The 16,721-nt window shown below is 43.4% G+C and overlaps 1 protein-coding gene across 5 annotated transcripts in view; it reads left to right on the top strand.

The window, feature by feature from the left end:
* Nucleotides 1–16,721, top strand: part of LOC138779064 (neuronal acetylcholine receptor subunit alpha-7) — a 175,003-nt gene that overhangs the window by 98,554 nt on the left and 59,728 nt on the right. For 3 of the 5 annotated variants that reach the window (XM_069956557.1, XM_069956558.1, XM_069956559.1), the window contains one exon: nucleotides 10,458–10,567. In XM_069956557.1, coding sequence (XP_069812658.1) covers nucleotides 10,458–10,567 — 110 coding nt within the window. Of the gene's footprint in view, nucleotides 1–777; nucleotides 906–10,246; nucleotides 10,313–10,457; nucleotides 10,568–16,721 lie in introns of those variants that run through there. The other 2 variants (XM_069956560.1, XM_069956561.1) reach the window with 2 other exon arrangements.

The raw sequence follows: 16,721 nt of genomic DNA, 5'->3' as shown, positions 1-16,721 counted from the left end.
TATTTGCTGTTATTTTAAAACAACGGCTGTTATATTGAAATAATGGAAGTTATTTACCGTTATATGGCGGCCATCCACTCAATTTCAACATTGTGTGAACAGATCCTTTCTGGGTTTTCAATCCACTCCTGGTTTTGGTTGCTATGAGGACCTGACATGAGGACCAAATACAGCCTGAAATATACATAGTGTGAACCCAGCATGTGCAAAAAGCAATGGTTTAGTACATTTGTTGACTTGTTCCCATGATCCTGTATGCTTTGGTGCTTTTTTTCTTTGTTGGGTCTCTTTGCACAGTTTGGTTAATTACAATTCTAAGATTTTAGAAGTATTTTGTAATAATGTAATATTTTTATGGAAGTTGACTTTAAATGTGGTATAATTATTTTCCAGATCTCTTACTAGTACTAGGCAATCTAGTACAGATAACTTGTAATATAGTGTATAATGTAGCTTAAGAAAGGCAGCTAAACACATTTTAAGCAGCATCCTACAGTACATAGTGTGCATAGGGGTCTCTATTATATATCTTTAGGATAGCATGAGCCTTAAAATGCATTAGCGATATGATTGTAAGACTGTTCTCTATTGGTTCTGCCCACAAAATAGCTTCTTCCAGTAACCTTAAGCCTTCATGTATCATTTGTCTTTGGGCAAATACATGCTTTTTTAACCCCTTTTAGCCATTTTATGGTGATGAATTATACACCCTTACTACATGTCCTTCATACAGGTTTTCAGAAATAGATAGCAATCAATTTTTTTTTCTTTTTTAAGATGGCAAATTTATTGGAATACAGAAAAGGAAATGCCCAAATGACATGAATTATGTGAATTACCTTAAATGCCAGTAATTTTCAATATAATTTCATGTCTCTTCTAAGCTTATAAAGTATTTTAGAACTGTAAGTATCTTTCCTTTATATGTCTAGTGATGTGAATATCCAAGGCCTTTGTCTTCTTGTTCATGTAAAGGAGAATTAATTCTGTCAGATATAATGTATGTTTTCAATAGAAAAATATTTGATGATCCCTTATTTTTTTACTATGGATAATTTATCATGTTGAAAAATAGTTGTGTCTTTGAAAAGACAAGTGACTTTGAAAAAAAAGGGAAACTCATGGCTTCGGGCAATTTATAATGCCTATAGAGCCACTTGCTTGCTTTTTCTTAAAGGGGTTATCCGGTTAGGGAAAACTATACATATCGCAAGTAGATATAAAACAATAAAGAAGCTTTTCTTAACACTCTGCTCCCCCCCATTGTCCTCCTATGGGTCTCCAGTGCCCCTCGCTGAATGATCCTGCCTCCACTTTTGAAACAGACTCGTCATAGGGGTTGTCAGTCCACATAGCCAGTGACTGACTGGGACAAAACAGCGCTGCAACCAGTGATTGGCTGAGCGAGCCATTACCACCAAGTCATCTCAGAAGTGGAGGCAGGATAGTCTCTGGGGGATACCAGAAACCCATAAGAGGACACCTGGGGAGCTCAGAGAGGTAAGAATAAGTTCTTTATTGTTTAACCCTCTCACAACCCATCACATACCTGTACATAATGGAGCCATTAGGAAATTTCAGGGGGGGTCAGGCCATGATCACGATCACCACCTCCAGCTAATTAACCATTTAAATGCTGCTCAGAAGTGCTCAGAAGTGGAGGCAGGATCGTCTCTGGGGGATACCAGAAACCCATAAGAGGACACCTGGGGAGCTCAGAGAGGTAAGGATAGGTTCTTTATTGTTTAACCCTCTCACAACCCTTCATATACATAATGGAGCCATTAGGGAATTTCAGGGGGGGGGGGGGGCAGGCCGTGATCACGATCACCACCCCCAGCTAATCAACCATTTAAATGCCGCTGTCAAAACTGACAGTGGCATTTGAATGGCTTATAAACATAACTTGTTATCTAGTGGATGGATCCCCCCCCCCTTCCATCACAATGAGATTGCGGAGGCGCCATCCGTGCTTTGGCCCGGCCTCAGTGACGCTATGATGCTGATCCCGGCTCAGGAATCCTTTACTATGTGCTCCAGCAGCCGACAGTAATTGACCCCTGATCTCATTGATAAGGGCTCATGCTATGGCCTTTTAAACAAGAGGAGGAAAAAATAAAATTTCAAAAACGAAAATTGGCCTGGTTCTTAATAGGTTATATACTTGCAACAAAATAGATACAGTTTTTCCTATCCGGATCACCCCTTTAAGTCTTCCTCTTTTTCTACATGAGTGATGTTTTGAAAGGTTGTGCCCCCAAATCTTACTGTATGTAATAAATTTCAATCCCCTACCTCAAATCCTAGATTAATATTTTATGCTAGGGTTAAAATAATAGGTACTGGAGTAGTGTATTAATCCACAATGTGATACAGTAAAACAACCCTGCACTCAAGTACTTGTACATGCTTCATATTTTTATTGATGCAAATGAAAAATCACCTCTCATATCATATGATGTTCCATACTTAAACATAAGATATGAGCAGTGATGTTTTCCTTGGACCAATAAAAATAATAAGCATGTACAACTGCATGAGTGCAGAGATTTTTAACTGTATGTCCCTGCATGTGTTATACTTTTAAACCTCTTAACGAGGGATGAGCGAAGTGAATTTTACCAGATTCGCGTCATAAATTCGCCAAATATGGCGGCCGCGATTACGGTTGTCCGTGTTGGCATACAGTTATATGGTTACTCTATTCAGCAGCTCTGTGTAGTACCCGCCGCTCCCACTCTACACAGTGGCCGCCTGTTGAAGCAGACGGCACTCTTGATGGAGATAGGAGAAACAGTGCCTCCGTCCCACGTGGACCGCCCGGAAAAGAAGGTGATTCAGGCGTCGCAGCATGGCAAGCCAGCAGCACTGAGAGTCGCAAGCTCCCATAGCCGCCATTATCGACATGCCAGGGAACATGCCCAAGCTGCAGCCAGTCTCCACCTTCTCTGAGCAGGTCTGCATCAGCAAGCCTCAGAATGAAGCACTTGTGGCTCCCAACCCAGAAGTGGCAGGGGCGCTAGAGACTCAAACGTGCCAGGTCCCTGTCATGCCCTGGGATGAAGGGGTAGTGATACAGCCCCAACTGATGGACGGCAGGCCATCAAGCCCAGAGGGGCCTGAGATACCATAGTGGTTCTTCGGGGAGGAGGACTGTCTGTAGCATGTCCTCCAGGAGATCCACAAAGCCTGTAAGGTACAGACGCCCCATTCCAGACAGCAAACCCGCACCGCAGCTGATGCAAAGTATCAGCAGTTCTACAAAGAGCGGGTGGACCGTGAGTGGGAGATTCGCCAGAGACTAAGTGAGCCCACTGAGAAGGACGCTCATCCCTTGCGGCTGCAGGGGACTGTACGACAGTTCAGCCGTGACTGGGGGTAAGGCTTCATAAAGGACAACAATGGACCCAAATGGTACTTTGTTAACTGTGCCTTGGTGAAGCTTTGTGATCTGCCAGAGCCTCTGCATTCCCTGTTCCCGGGAGAGCAGGTAGAGTTTACCCCCATGCTGGGAGTGAAGGTGCTCAGTGGTTCTGGCACTGCCACCAGAGTAGAGAAAGCTGTGTCCACAATGTCTGTGGGGGTTTCGGCCGAGTCCTCTACCCCAGCACCACATTGTGCATAGGTTCCTCTGCTCCTTCCCAGGACTGAAAGATCTCCTAAAGAAGCGCCGGACCGGGGTAGGGAACAGGACAAGACAGTGAGCCCTAGTCATTAGAACCCACCTTCTGTCCCTACCTACTTGCCTCAACAGCCCTAAACAGCATTGGACAACCACAATGGCAGTCCCTACACTGATAAAGTGTAACACAGAAAAGGACAGACAAAACAAACACAATAAGCCAGAGTAGGCAATCAGGGTCAGCAACGTCTAAAAAGAGTAAAATCAAGATCCAAAAGAGTAGTCAAAGTCAGGCGGTAATGTCAGGACACTTGGCAAAACAGGGAAGTCAGGAAACAAAGCCAAAGGTCAGAAATACACAGACAATTGCAGAGGTAAAGTGCTGTAGCAGAGTATAACTCAATATCCAGCAGGGAAATGAGGAGCTAGCTGATATTTATCTGGAATCAGGGACTGGGTCTGGCAGCTGATGGGATCAGCCCTGATCTTAGCACCCAGCTCAGCTGGACAGGCCTAAAGAAGGATTAACCCCAGCACTGTCAGAGTGTAACAGGCAATGGGGGTGTGGCTGGAAAACTAAGACAGCATTTAGACAGATACTGCAAAAAAAACAAACCCAAAAAACAAACAAACATAGGCTCAGCGCTTCCTTGGTCACCCAGCACAGACCGAGGAGCGCAAAGTCACATTCTGATTAGTGGGCCATACAATGTATGCCTGCTGCTCAGTTCAAGTTCACAAGGGGTGAAAACATAGTTTTAAAAACACAGAAAAAGATGAAAATATTTCAATCACAATAGTTTTTTGTGCTGGTTCCACTTCTGGTTTTGGCTAAAAAAAAATTACCAAAATGAGAACCAATACTGAGCAAAATAGTATGTTTGAACCAATCCTTCCATATTTTTCATACTTCATTTTTTGATTTTCTAATTTTGTATTCTTTTACTACTTTTGCAATTTTAAAATACTTAAAGGGAACCACTTAGCACGATTGTGCTGATATGGTTCCCAACGGCACAATATAGAGCTACTGTGCACCTCGTGGAGCATACCAGCTGTGGCTACAGCAGTACAGGTAGCTTTATAAAGGTGAAAAAGAAGTTTTATTATGCCGTGCGAGGCCGGAAGAGGGGCCGCAACTAGTCATCTGGATGGGAAATCACAGCTCTCTACTGTGCTGCCAGGAACCATATCAGCACAATCGTACTGATTGTTTCCCTTTAAACTGTTATTTAAAAACTACAACTTATTCCACATTTACCCACAGGATAGATGATAAGCAATTGGTGGGGTTCTGACAGCTGGAACCCTTCTGATCACAAGAACAGGGGCCCTGAATGTTCTTGTTTGAATTAAGCAGTGGTACTGTACTCACCATGTGACTTTTGAAGATAGCCATTTACAGTGCTTTGCCATGTTAAATAGTGATCATCGAACAGTAAAAAGTTTGAGTTGAACTTCGAACAGTAGTGGTGTTTGGTTTCAGGTTCGACTCAAACCCCATTTAAGTCAATGGGAGATGTTCCGGTTAATTTTTATACCTATATAAAACAGGAGAAGCTGAAATTACCATCCAGAAGAGTAAATTTGATACATGTCACTACTTAGTGAAGAAAATTTGGCTCTAAGAATGACAGAAAAAAAGAGTGTAAAATACTTCATTCCTTTCAATGGATAACTGAGGTAGCAGAGTTGAGATAGTGACATAGCAGAGTTGAGGTAGTAAGGTATTGAGGTAGCAGAGTTGAGGTGGCAGTGATGTAGCAGAGTTGAGGTAGTAAGGTAGTTATATACCAGATTTGAGGCGGCAGTGAAGTAGCAGAGTTGAGGCGGCAGTGACGTAGCAGAGTTGCAGTGGTAGTGACATAACAGGGTCTAGGTGGTAATGACGTAGCAGAGTTGATGCGGTAGTGACGTAGCAGAGTTGAGGCGGCAGTGACATAGCAGAGTTGAGGTGGCAGTGACATAGCAGAGTTGAGGCGACAGTGACTTAGCAGAGTTGAGGCGGTAGTGACGTAGAAGAGTTGAGGCGGCAGTGACGTAGAAGAGTTGCGGTGGTAGTTACGTAGCAGGGTCTAGGTGGTAATGACGTTGCAAAGTTGAGTGCAATATTGTATGAACGTGAAGTTCTTATACCACCCAGCTATCTCAGATGTAACACCAAAGTGATCTTGGCGAAAGATGGCGAAAACTGTACGCTAAAACTTTGCTCTGGTATTTTTTTGTATTTTGCATTTGCTGTGAAACTTTTTTGTATGGAATAAATTAACAGAGTTTTTTCACCTTCATACATTGAGTGCTGTGAATAATCTTTTGGATATCTATCGATCTATCTAAATGAAGAAAATCACAGCAGCACTCGCACAAGAATTCAAAGTAAAGTGCTGTTTATTTCACCTGGAAGCAGGTATAGATTTGTTGCCCAGAGCCTGAGCCAGGCACTGGGCCAGCCAGGTTTACTAAAAGGCGCGTGCCTCTTAGTAAATCTGGCTTGGGAAAAAGGAGCAAGGCTTTTTTTTAAAGAATGAGGCTGCTAAAAAAAAAAAAAAAAGAAAAATCCATACTACCCTACCTCAATCCCTTAGGTGTTCCCCCGTGACACCCTGGTCCCCCACCGAACACTCTGGCCACTACTCCGACACAGAGTTGTCTTGGCATTGACACCTTGGTCAGCCAATCGCTAGCCATGGTCCGTCTGACCCAGTTTTCCATGTAAATCTTCTGATTAAACATTATTTTCATAGTCTTTAACCCCTTCAAGACCAAGCCTATTTGCACCTAAAAGACCAGGCTCATTTTTCAAAATCTGACCTGTCTCACTTTATGCGCTTATAACTCATTGATGCTTTAACGTATGCTAGCGATTCAGAGATTTTTTTTTCCGTCACATATGGTACTTTAAATAAGTGGCAAAATTTGGTCACTACTTTGTGTGTTTTTTGTGAAAAACATCAAAATATCATGAAAAGTTTTAAAAATTAGCATTTTATGAACTTTGAAATTCTCTGCTTCTAAAAAAAGAAAGTCGTATCACATAAATTAGTTATTAAGTCACATTACCGATATGTCCTCTTTATTCTGGCTTCATTTCAAAACCATATTTTACTTTTTTAGGGTGTTACGGGACTTAGAAATTTATCAGCAAATTACCACATTTTCGTGAAAGTTTCAAAAACTGATTTTTTTTAAGGGACCAGTTCTTTATTTAAGTAGATTTAGGAAGTTTGTATACTGGAAACCCCCATAAGTGACCCCATTTTGGAAACTACACACCTTAAAGAATTAATCTAGGGGTATAATGAGCATTTTAACCCTACAGGGGCTGGAGGAAAGTATTCACCATTAGGCCGTAAAAAAATGAAAATTTAAAATTTTCCAATAATGTATACGTTTAGATTAAAAAGCACCCCAAAATTTGAAACGCAGGTTCTCTTGAGTACTACGGTACCCCATATGTGGGCATAAACCACTGTATGGGCACACAGCAGGGCTCAGAAGGAAGGGAGCGCCAACTAGCTTTCCATTGCAGATTTTGCTGAAGAAGTTTTTGAGCGCCAGGTGCGTTTGCAGAGCCCCTGTAGTGTCAGCAGAGAGAAAAAAACCCATAAGTCACCCCATTTTGGAAAGTACACCCCTCAAAGAATTCATCTTGGGGTAGGATGAGCATATTGACCCCACAGGTATTAGAGGAAAGTATTCAAAAGTAGACAGTAAAAATGAAAAACTCGAATTTTTCCAATAATATGCTCGTTTAGTTTGAAATTTCTCAATTTCAAGAGGAACAAGAGAAAAAAAAGTACCCCAAAATTTGTAACGCAGGTTCTCCTGAGTAGAATGGTACCTCATATGTGGGCATAATCCACTGTATGGGCACACAGCTGGGCTCAGAAGGGAAGGAGCGCCAATTAGCATTTTCAGTGCAGATTTTGCTGAAGAAGTTTCTGAACCCCAGGTGCGTTTGCAGAGCCCCTGTAATGTCTACAGAATAGAACCCCCCCCAAAAGTCACCCCATTTTGGAAAGTGCACCCCTCAAAAAATTAATCTTTGGGTAGGATGAGCATTTTGACCCCACAGGTATTAGAGGAAAGTATTTAAAATTGGCCAGTAAAAATGAAAAACTCGAATTTTTCCAATAATATGTTGGTTTAGTTTGAAATTTCTAAATTTCACAAGGAACAGGGGAGAAAATGTATGCCAAAATCTGCAAGCAGGTTCTCCTGAGTACAACGGTACCCCATATGTGGGCATAAACCACTGTATGGGCACACAGCCAGGCTCAGAAGGGAAGGAGTGCCAATTTGCTGGAGCAAAACCGCAGCTAGTAATACTTATTAGAATAGCGCAGTTACTAAAAAAAAAAAAAAAAGAGATTACAGGTAATGTGGGGTGGTTACGGGCAACCTGGGGTGGTTACGGGTAATCTGAAGGTGGTTATGGACAGTCTGGGGTGGTTCCGTGTAATCTGGAGGTGGTTACGGGCAACCTGGGGTGGTTAGGGGTAATCTGGGGTGGATACAGTCAACATTGGGTGGTCACGGGCAACCTGCTGTAGTTACGGCAACCTGGGGTAGTTACAGGCAACCTGGGGTGGTAAGAGGCATCCTGGGCTGGTTACGGGAAACGTGGGGTGGCTACGGACAACCTGCGGTGGTTACAGAAAATCTAGGGTGGTTACAGGCAACCTGCTATGGTTACGGACAATCTGGGGTGGTTACGGACAATCTGGGGTGGTTACGGACAATCTGGGGTGGTTATGGACAATCTGGGGTGGTTACAGATAAACTGAAGTGCTTATAGGTAATCTGAGGTGGTTACCTGTAATCTGGCGTGGTTACGGGCAATCTGGAAGGGGTCATTGGCATTTTGGGGTGATTAATGGCAAGGTGCGGTTGTCAGTGGCAAGGTGCGGTGGTCAGTGGCAAGGTGCGGTGGTCAGAGGCAAGGTGCGGTGGTCAGAGGCAAGGTGCGGTGGTCAGAGGCAACGTGCGGTGGTCAGAGGCGAGGTGCGGTGGTCAGAGGCGAGGTGCGGTGGTCAGAGGCGATGTGTGGTGGACTGAGGCGACGTGCGGTGGTTGCGTGCAATCTGGGGGGGTTACATGTAATCTGGCATGATTACGGGCAACCTGGGGTGGTTATGTGCAACCTGCGGTGGTTACGGGCAACCTGGGGGGCTTACAGACAATCTGGGATTGTCACAGACAGACTGAAGTGCTTATAGGTAATCTGGGGTGGGTACATGTAATTTGGGGTGGTTACAGGCAATCTGGGGAGATTACGGACAATCTGGAGGGGGTCACTGGCAACGTTACGGTTACGGGCAACGTGCGGTGGTTACGGCCAGCGTGCCGGTGTTACGGGCAATTTGCGGTGGTTACGGGCAAAGTGCAGTGGTTACGGGCAACGTGCGGTGGTTACGGGTAATCTGGGGGGTTAGGGGTAATTTGGGAGTAAACTGCAATTATTACTATAATAAAAAGTGTGTGTTTTATTTTTTTGTATGTTTGTCACTTTTTGTACTTTACACATTCCTTTTCACTGTATTACTATGATTACTGTGATATTTATCACAGTTATCATAGTTCAGTGACAGAGACCAAATTGGTCTCTGTCACTTAAAATTTTCAGAGTTGGCTGGTTGTGGAGCGCATGCGCACTTCATAACCAGCCAGGACGTCGAGGAGGAAGGAGCTCCAGGATCAGGTGAGTATATGGGGTGGGGGACGGGTTGACTGGGGGACGGGGGGGGGGGGGGGTAACTGTGGGGGTGGGGGACTTGGGGGACAGGACACTTCACTTTTTATCCCCTGTCACCAATCATTTATTGTGACAGGACATAAAAAGTGCTGATCAGCACATGGTACAAGCGATCAGCGGTATATAGTATATACCGCTGATCGCTTATACCAGAACCCCACTGGGGGGTCCCTGATCACTACCCTATGCTCTCCGCTACCTCCGGTGGCGGAAAGCATGGGGCTTTCATTCATTCAGACATTCTGTTCACAGCGTTTGCGGTGGCCATCTTGGATCTGATGGCCGCCGGGGGAGGGGGGGTTAGTGACTCCCTACTAGGTAAGGGGGGCTGATCTGGGGTCTGATGGACACTTTTCATCTCCCCCCACCTTGGATTCACGGTGGAGGGAGATAAAAAGCAGCGGAGGTGCCGGCCCATTAGTGACCGCCGTTTCGGCGGTCACTAAGGGGTTAATGAGGGTTGGCTGCGGGATCGCAGCTGATTCTCATTACCTCCGGCCCCGGACACACATGAGAGCCGGATCGCTCTCTCTGCAGCGATCCCGCTCTCATAATAAAGCCCCTGTCAGTCAGGAACGTATACATACATTCCTACATTCATTCTGCACGGGGCATGTGCAATAGGAACGTATATATACAGATTGCTGACGTGAAGGGGTTAAAAGAGGCAAGAGAAGGTTTGGAATTTCTGGCTGGCCGCAAAGATACATTTTGCAACAAAGAAGCTGGCTTCTGCTCCACTTCTAGAAAAGAAATGCAATCAGAGTTATTGTACGTTTCTTCTAAACAATCAGCTGCTTGACAATTGTATGCCGTGTACAGTGTGTAATCTTACATGCAGGCATACTGGAGTTTAGTCCATTTCTAAGCTTTTCCCTGCAGTTAGATCATGGCCCCTGCCTTGTAAAGATGACTTTGTAATAGTATTTTAAAAGGTAGCTAAGCCCTCTTTTTTTAATCATTTTATTCCTTGTGAGCTGAGTGATACCCTTTTGAGTGACAGGAGAACATTTTCTTGTGTTATATAAATTCTTATGGAGGGATTTTTTTTTTGCTATAATTTTTTTTTTTACATTCTAGTATTGGACAGATTACTATTTACAATGGAATGTATCTGAATATCCCGGAGTGAAAAATGTTCGTTTTCCCGATGGACAAATTTGGAAGCCGGATATCCTTCTATATAACAGGTATGTGTTTGCTTGCACAAAGGCTTTTTGCTCTCATTAGCTGTACATGGTGCTGAAGTAATAGAATTATTTCCCATAAATGCATGTCTGTCACAATATAAAACTAGTATATTATTCTGCAGAAGGGTTTAGAGACTTTTTAGCTTATTAGAAGTAAATGCCAGATTGTAAGATAAATGTCTATGCAAGTTTGCTTGTATATACTGTAGCTAAAGTGTATATGAGGACAGATCATATTTTTTGAGGCTGCCACGTTATTTTCAGGCTCCCGTTAAATTATGAGTGACTGGGAGGGGGGTCATGTAATACAGATCCTAGGACAAAGCTAATAACAGAAGTGTTGCCTATGGCAACCAATAAGATGCCTGTTCCATTTTCTAACCTTCACTGTTGAAATGACAATTGAAATCTGATTTTTTTTGCCTAAGGGAACACTTTTGTTAACTAAAGATTTTTTCCTTTAAATCTCGCCCTCAATGACTTTCATTCATGTCATAACAGATTTTGGAAGTTTTAATCTTAGTAAAAACATAAGTAATAATTTTGATCCTTAACCCCTTAGGGACCAAGCCTATTTGTACCTTAATAACCAGGCTCCTTTTTCAAAATCTGACCTGTCTCACTTTATGCGCTTATAGCTCAGTGATGCTTTAACTTATGCTAGCGATTCTGAGACTGTTTTTTCCTAACATATGGTACTTTATGTTAGTGAAAAAATTTGGTCAATGTCTTTTTTTTTTGTAAAAAACATCAAAATATCATGAAAAATTAGAAAAATTTGCATTTTACGAACTTTGAAATTCTTTGCTTCTAAAAAAAGAAAGTCATATCCAATAAATTAGTTAGTAAGTCACATTATCAATATGTCCTCTTTATTCTGGCTTCATTTCGTAAACATATTTCACTTTTTTAGGGTGTTACGGGTCTTAGAAGTGTATCAGCAAATTATGAAATTTTAATAAAATTTCTAAAACTGATTTTTTTTAGGGTCCAGTTCTTTTTTTAAGTTGATTTAGGAGGCTTGTATACTGGAAACCCCCATAAGTGACCCCATTTTGGAAACTGGACACCTAAAAGAATTAATATAGGGGTATAATGAGCATTTTAACCCTACAAGGGCTGGAGGAAAGTATTCACAATTAGGCCGGAAAAAAATGGAAAATAAAAATTTTCCAATAATATATTTGTTAAGATTAAATGCACCCCAAATTTTGTAACGCAGGTTCTCCTGAGTACAATGGTACCCCATATGTGGGCGTAAACCACTGTATGGGCACACAGCCGGGCTCAGAAGGGAAGGAGCGCCTATTAGCATTTCCAGTTCAGATGTTGCTGAAGAAGTTCCTGAGCGCCAGGTGCGTTTGCAGAGCCCCTATTGTGTCAGCAGAATAAACCCCACCAAAAGTCACCCCATTTTGGAAAGTACACCCCTCAAAGAATACATTTTGGGGTGTGGTGACCATTTTGACCCCACAGGTATTAGAGGAAAGTATTCAAAAGAAGACAGTAAAAATTAAAAAATAGAATTTTTCCAATAATATGTGTTTAGTTTAAAATATCTCAATTTCACGAGGAACAGGGGAAAAAAAGCACCCCAATATATGTAACACAGGTTTCCCTGAGTAGAGCAGTACCCCATACGTGGGCATAAACCACTGTATGGGCACACAGCAGGGCTCAGAAGGAAGGGAGCGCCAATTAGCATTTTCCGTGCATGATTTTTCTGAAGAAGTTTTTGAGCGCCAGGTGCGTTTGCAGCGCCCCTGTAGTGTCAGCAGAATAGAAACCCCCCCAAAGTCACCCCATTTAGGAAAGTACACCCCTCAAAGAATTCATATTGGGGTGTGGTGAGCATTTTGACCCCACAGGTATTAGAGGAAAGTATTCAAAACTAGACCGTAAAAATGAAAAAAATTAATTTTTCCAATAATATGTTCATTTAATTTGAAATTTCTCAATTTCACAAGGAAGAGGGAAGAAATCTCACCCCAATATATGTAACACAGGTTCTCCTGAGTAGAACGGTACCCCAAATGTGGGTGTAAACCACTGTATGGGCACACAGCAGGCCTCAGAAGGAAGGGAGCGCCAATTAGCATTTTCAGTGCTAAGAAGTTTCTGAGCGCCAGGTACGTTTAATGTCTGCAGAATAACCCCCCCAAAAGTCACCCGATTTAGGAAAGTACACCCCTCAAAGAATTCATCTTGGGGTGTTGTGAGCATTTTGACCCCACAGGTATTGGAGGAAAGTATTCAAAACTAGACAGTAAAAAAGAAAAAAAATTAATTTTACCAATAACATGTTTGTTTAGTTTAAAATTTTTTAATTTCACTAGGAACAGGGGAGAAAATGCACCCCAACATTTGTAACGGAGCTTCTCCTGAGTACAATAGTACCCCATATGTGGGCATAAACCACTGTATGGGCACACAGCAGGGCTCAGACGGGAAGGAGTGTCATTTTAGTTACAGGCAATATGTGAGTGTTTACTGGCTTTCTGGGGTGGTAATGGACAATCTCGAGGTGTTTACTGGCTATCTGAAGTTGCAACAGGCAATCTGGTGTGGTTATGGGCAATCTGGGGTGCTTACGAGCAGTCTGTGCGAATCTGGGGTGGTTACGGGCAATCTGGGGTGGTTACAGGCAATCTGGGGGTGTTTACTGGTTATCTGGGGGTGTTCACTGGCTATCTGGGGTGGTGATGGGCAATCCGGGGGTGGTGACGGGCAATCTGGGGTGGCGGCGGGCAATCTGGGGTGGCGACGGGCAATCTGGGGTGGCGACAGGCAATCTGGGGTGTCGACAGGCAATCTGGGGTGTCGACGGGCAAACTGGGGTGGAGACGGGCAATCTGGGGAGGCGATGGGCAATCTGGGGAGGTGACGGGCAATCTGGGGAGGTTGCGAGCAATCTGGGGTGGTGACCGGCAATTTGGGGTAGCTACGGGCAGTCTGTGGCAATCTGTGGTAGTTACAGGCTGTCTGCGATGGTTACCAGCTGTCTGCGATGGTTACGGGCTGTCTGCGATGGTTACGAGCTGTCTGCAATGGTTACGGGTTGTCTGCGATGGTTACGGGCTGTCTGCGATGGTTACGGGCAATCTCGGGGGTTACGGGCAATCTGGGTGGTTACGGGCAATCTGGGGAGGTGAGGGGCAATCTGGGGTGGTGATGGGCAATCGGAGGTGGTTACGGGTAATCTGGGGTGGTTATGGGTAATCTTGGGTGGTTACGGGTAATCTGGGGTGGTTACAGGTAATCCAGGGTGGTTACGGGTAATCCAGGGCACTTGACTTTGGTGATGGGTAAAAAAGTGCCGGCACCATTTAGAACAAGCGATCAGTGGTATATAGTATATACCGCTGATCGCTTGTACTGGGACCACACCGGGTGGTCCCTGATCATTGCCCCATGCTCTCTGCCACCTCCGGTGGTGGAGAGAATGGAGCTTTGATCATTTTTAGAAATTCCTTCACTGTGAACAGAATCTCGGATCAGATGGCCGCCTGGGGAGGGTCAGTGACCAGGTCACTAGGGTTAATTCTGGGGACACGGGGGACATGTTCTCATCTCTCACCGTGGATTCACTGTGAGAAGAGATGAAAGTGTTCAGCTGCGCTGGCAATGTCTGTTACCGGTGGCCACCGTTATACTGTTAATAACGGCGATCGCCGGTGAGGGGACTGGCCGGGACTGAGCCCACACTCTGCCCCAACTCCTCAGCTACCTCCGGTACCTGAGAGGAGGGGGCTTCGGGCATTACCAGCGCCGCTGCACTATTCTGCGCCATCGCCATAAAGAGCTGATGGCAGCAGAATAGAGCCCATTAGTGATCGCTGTAGAAATCCGTATCGGCGGTCACTAATAACATAATACATGTATTTTCTGGGTCGCTACGGTTACGGCGATACCACATTTGTATAGGTTCTTTTTAACTATTATCACTTTTGCGCAATAGAAACTATCTTCCTAGCAAAAACCCACAAACTGTCGCCGCATTGCAAGATCCATAGCGTTCTTATATTTTGCGTGACAGAGCTGATTTGGAGCTTATTTTTTGCGGGAAGATCTGTAGTTTCTATTGATACCAAGATTTATATGTATATGACTTTTTGATCTCTTTTATGACGTATTTTCTAAAGTGGATTGATAAAATACAGCTATTCTGGTACAGTTTTTTTTTTTTTTTACAGCGTATGTCGTGCGATATAATTATTGATATAGTTTTATAGATTGGGTCGTTACGGACGTAACAATACCAAATATGTATAGGATTTGTGTTTTTGATCACTTTTATGTCACGTTTTATTGGGTATAGGGAATGTAATGCATCTTTATTATTGGGGGGGGGGGTGGGGGGGCTGTGTTGTGTTTGGTGCACTTTTTTTAACTTTTTTTACTTTTACACTAGTGTACATTACTGTACACTAGTGTAAAATACTTAGATCACTGATACAATACATTGCAGTACCTGGGGGGTTCACGTAAGTGACCCACGGCACCGTCCGGGATCCACCGGGACCCGTTAGATGCCGCTGTCATGGTTTGACTGCCTGGATTAAACTGCCTGGAGCGGAGAATCCTCCGCTCCGGGCAGTTACAGGAGGGGGTCAGCGGTCACACTGACCGCTGATCCCCCGTCCTGCAGCTGCCGCCGGGCAGTTATTTGTTCCGATGTGCCTGCCGTTAAAAGGCGTACGCATTGTAATAAAGCCCATTAGTGGCCGCCGTGAAAAGGCAGCATGGCGGTCACTAAGGGGTTAACCAGAGCATAGGAAATGCAACCCTTAATATACACATTGGTATATTGGTTTAAACTAATAAATGCTATTCTTTTTATAATCCTGTCTTATTTATTTAGAAAATTCTGCATCAGTATCTAATGGTGCGTTTACACAGGCAGATTTATCTGACAGATTTTGGAAGCCAAAACCAGGAATGGATCTGAAAAGAGAAGAAATTTCAGTCTTTCCTTTATGACCCGTTCCCTGTTTATGGTCCGTGCCTGGCTTTGGCTTTAAAAATCTCTCAGATAAATCTGCCTGTGTAAACGCACCATAAGTCTTCGACAACTCTTCTTAATGCCATCTTTATATTTTACTCACAGGGGACAAAGAACTGTTTATGTAAAGTAATGGAAACACAACTGCATTATGGCCCCATGTTGTACGGTTCAGTAATATGGCACCTATAGAAATCTATACCTTTAATTGTCTCCAATTTCATTCTCATAGGTCCAAATTGAATTTTTAAGAAATAAAAGATAATGGCATGTTTAATTGTCCAAATGATTGTCAATATATAGGCCTCACTGGGCACATACAATAGAAGGGCACTTTACATAGTGAGTTTGCCCTGTTTTTTATTTAGTAATTGTGTTTAATATTTATACAGTGTAAACTTAAGACTAGACAGTCCAAAAATGTACAATATCACAGTGGCTCATGTTTTTCAACAGTCTGACGCAAAATTATGTGTTGTTGTTGTTGAAGTTTAGACCAGCCTATTAGTTGACTTACGTTACACCATTTGAATTTTACAGTGAGAGCAGGGGCATAACTAGAACATGCTGGGCCCAATAGCAAACATTTTAATGCCTCATCCTCAAACTACGGGCTTGTCAATAAATAATTATGTAACAGTACATAAGTATAAACTGTATAGGGACTTCTACTTAGTTGGGTGACATACACTTTCAATAGCTGATGGTGCAACGAATATTCAGCTGTCAGATATCTATAACGCCCATCCTCCCCATACGACACAGCACTCCTGTATTCTCTATGTGGAGGGGGTGAGCAACAGCAAGGGTGTCCTCAATGCATCCTATATCTCCCAGAACAAAAGAGTCGGCCATCACGTCATCTTATCATCTTAGTTGTCCCTGGTGTATGAAACAGTAGCGCTCATGCACAGCCACTACTCCAGTCACAATCTATGGGACTTACAAACTGGGTACAATGCTGGCCTATAATTAGAACTCCTAGACACAGTGAATGGAGTCACTGCTGTGCATTCACTTGGGAGACAACTAGTTCTTGTGCAGAAAAGTAAGTGGTAAGATTGTCATAGAAAGGGGAATTATATAGGCAACCAAGTGCCTTCTCGGCTTTTATGAAACACTAAATTGCTTATGTAGACAAACTGAAAATAT

Source organism: Dendropsophus ebraccatus, chromosome 1 (genome assembly GCF_027789765.1).
Source record: "Dendropsophus ebraccatus isolate aDenEbr1 chromosome 1, aDenEbr1.pat, whole genome shotgun sequence".
Classification (NCBI taxonomy): Eukaryota; Metazoa; Chordata; class Amphibia; order Anura; family Hylidae; genus Dendropsophus; species Dendropsophus ebraccatus.
The sequence above is the reverse complement of the archived record's forward strand: the minus strand, read 5'-3'. Positions and strand labels throughout refer to the sequence as shown.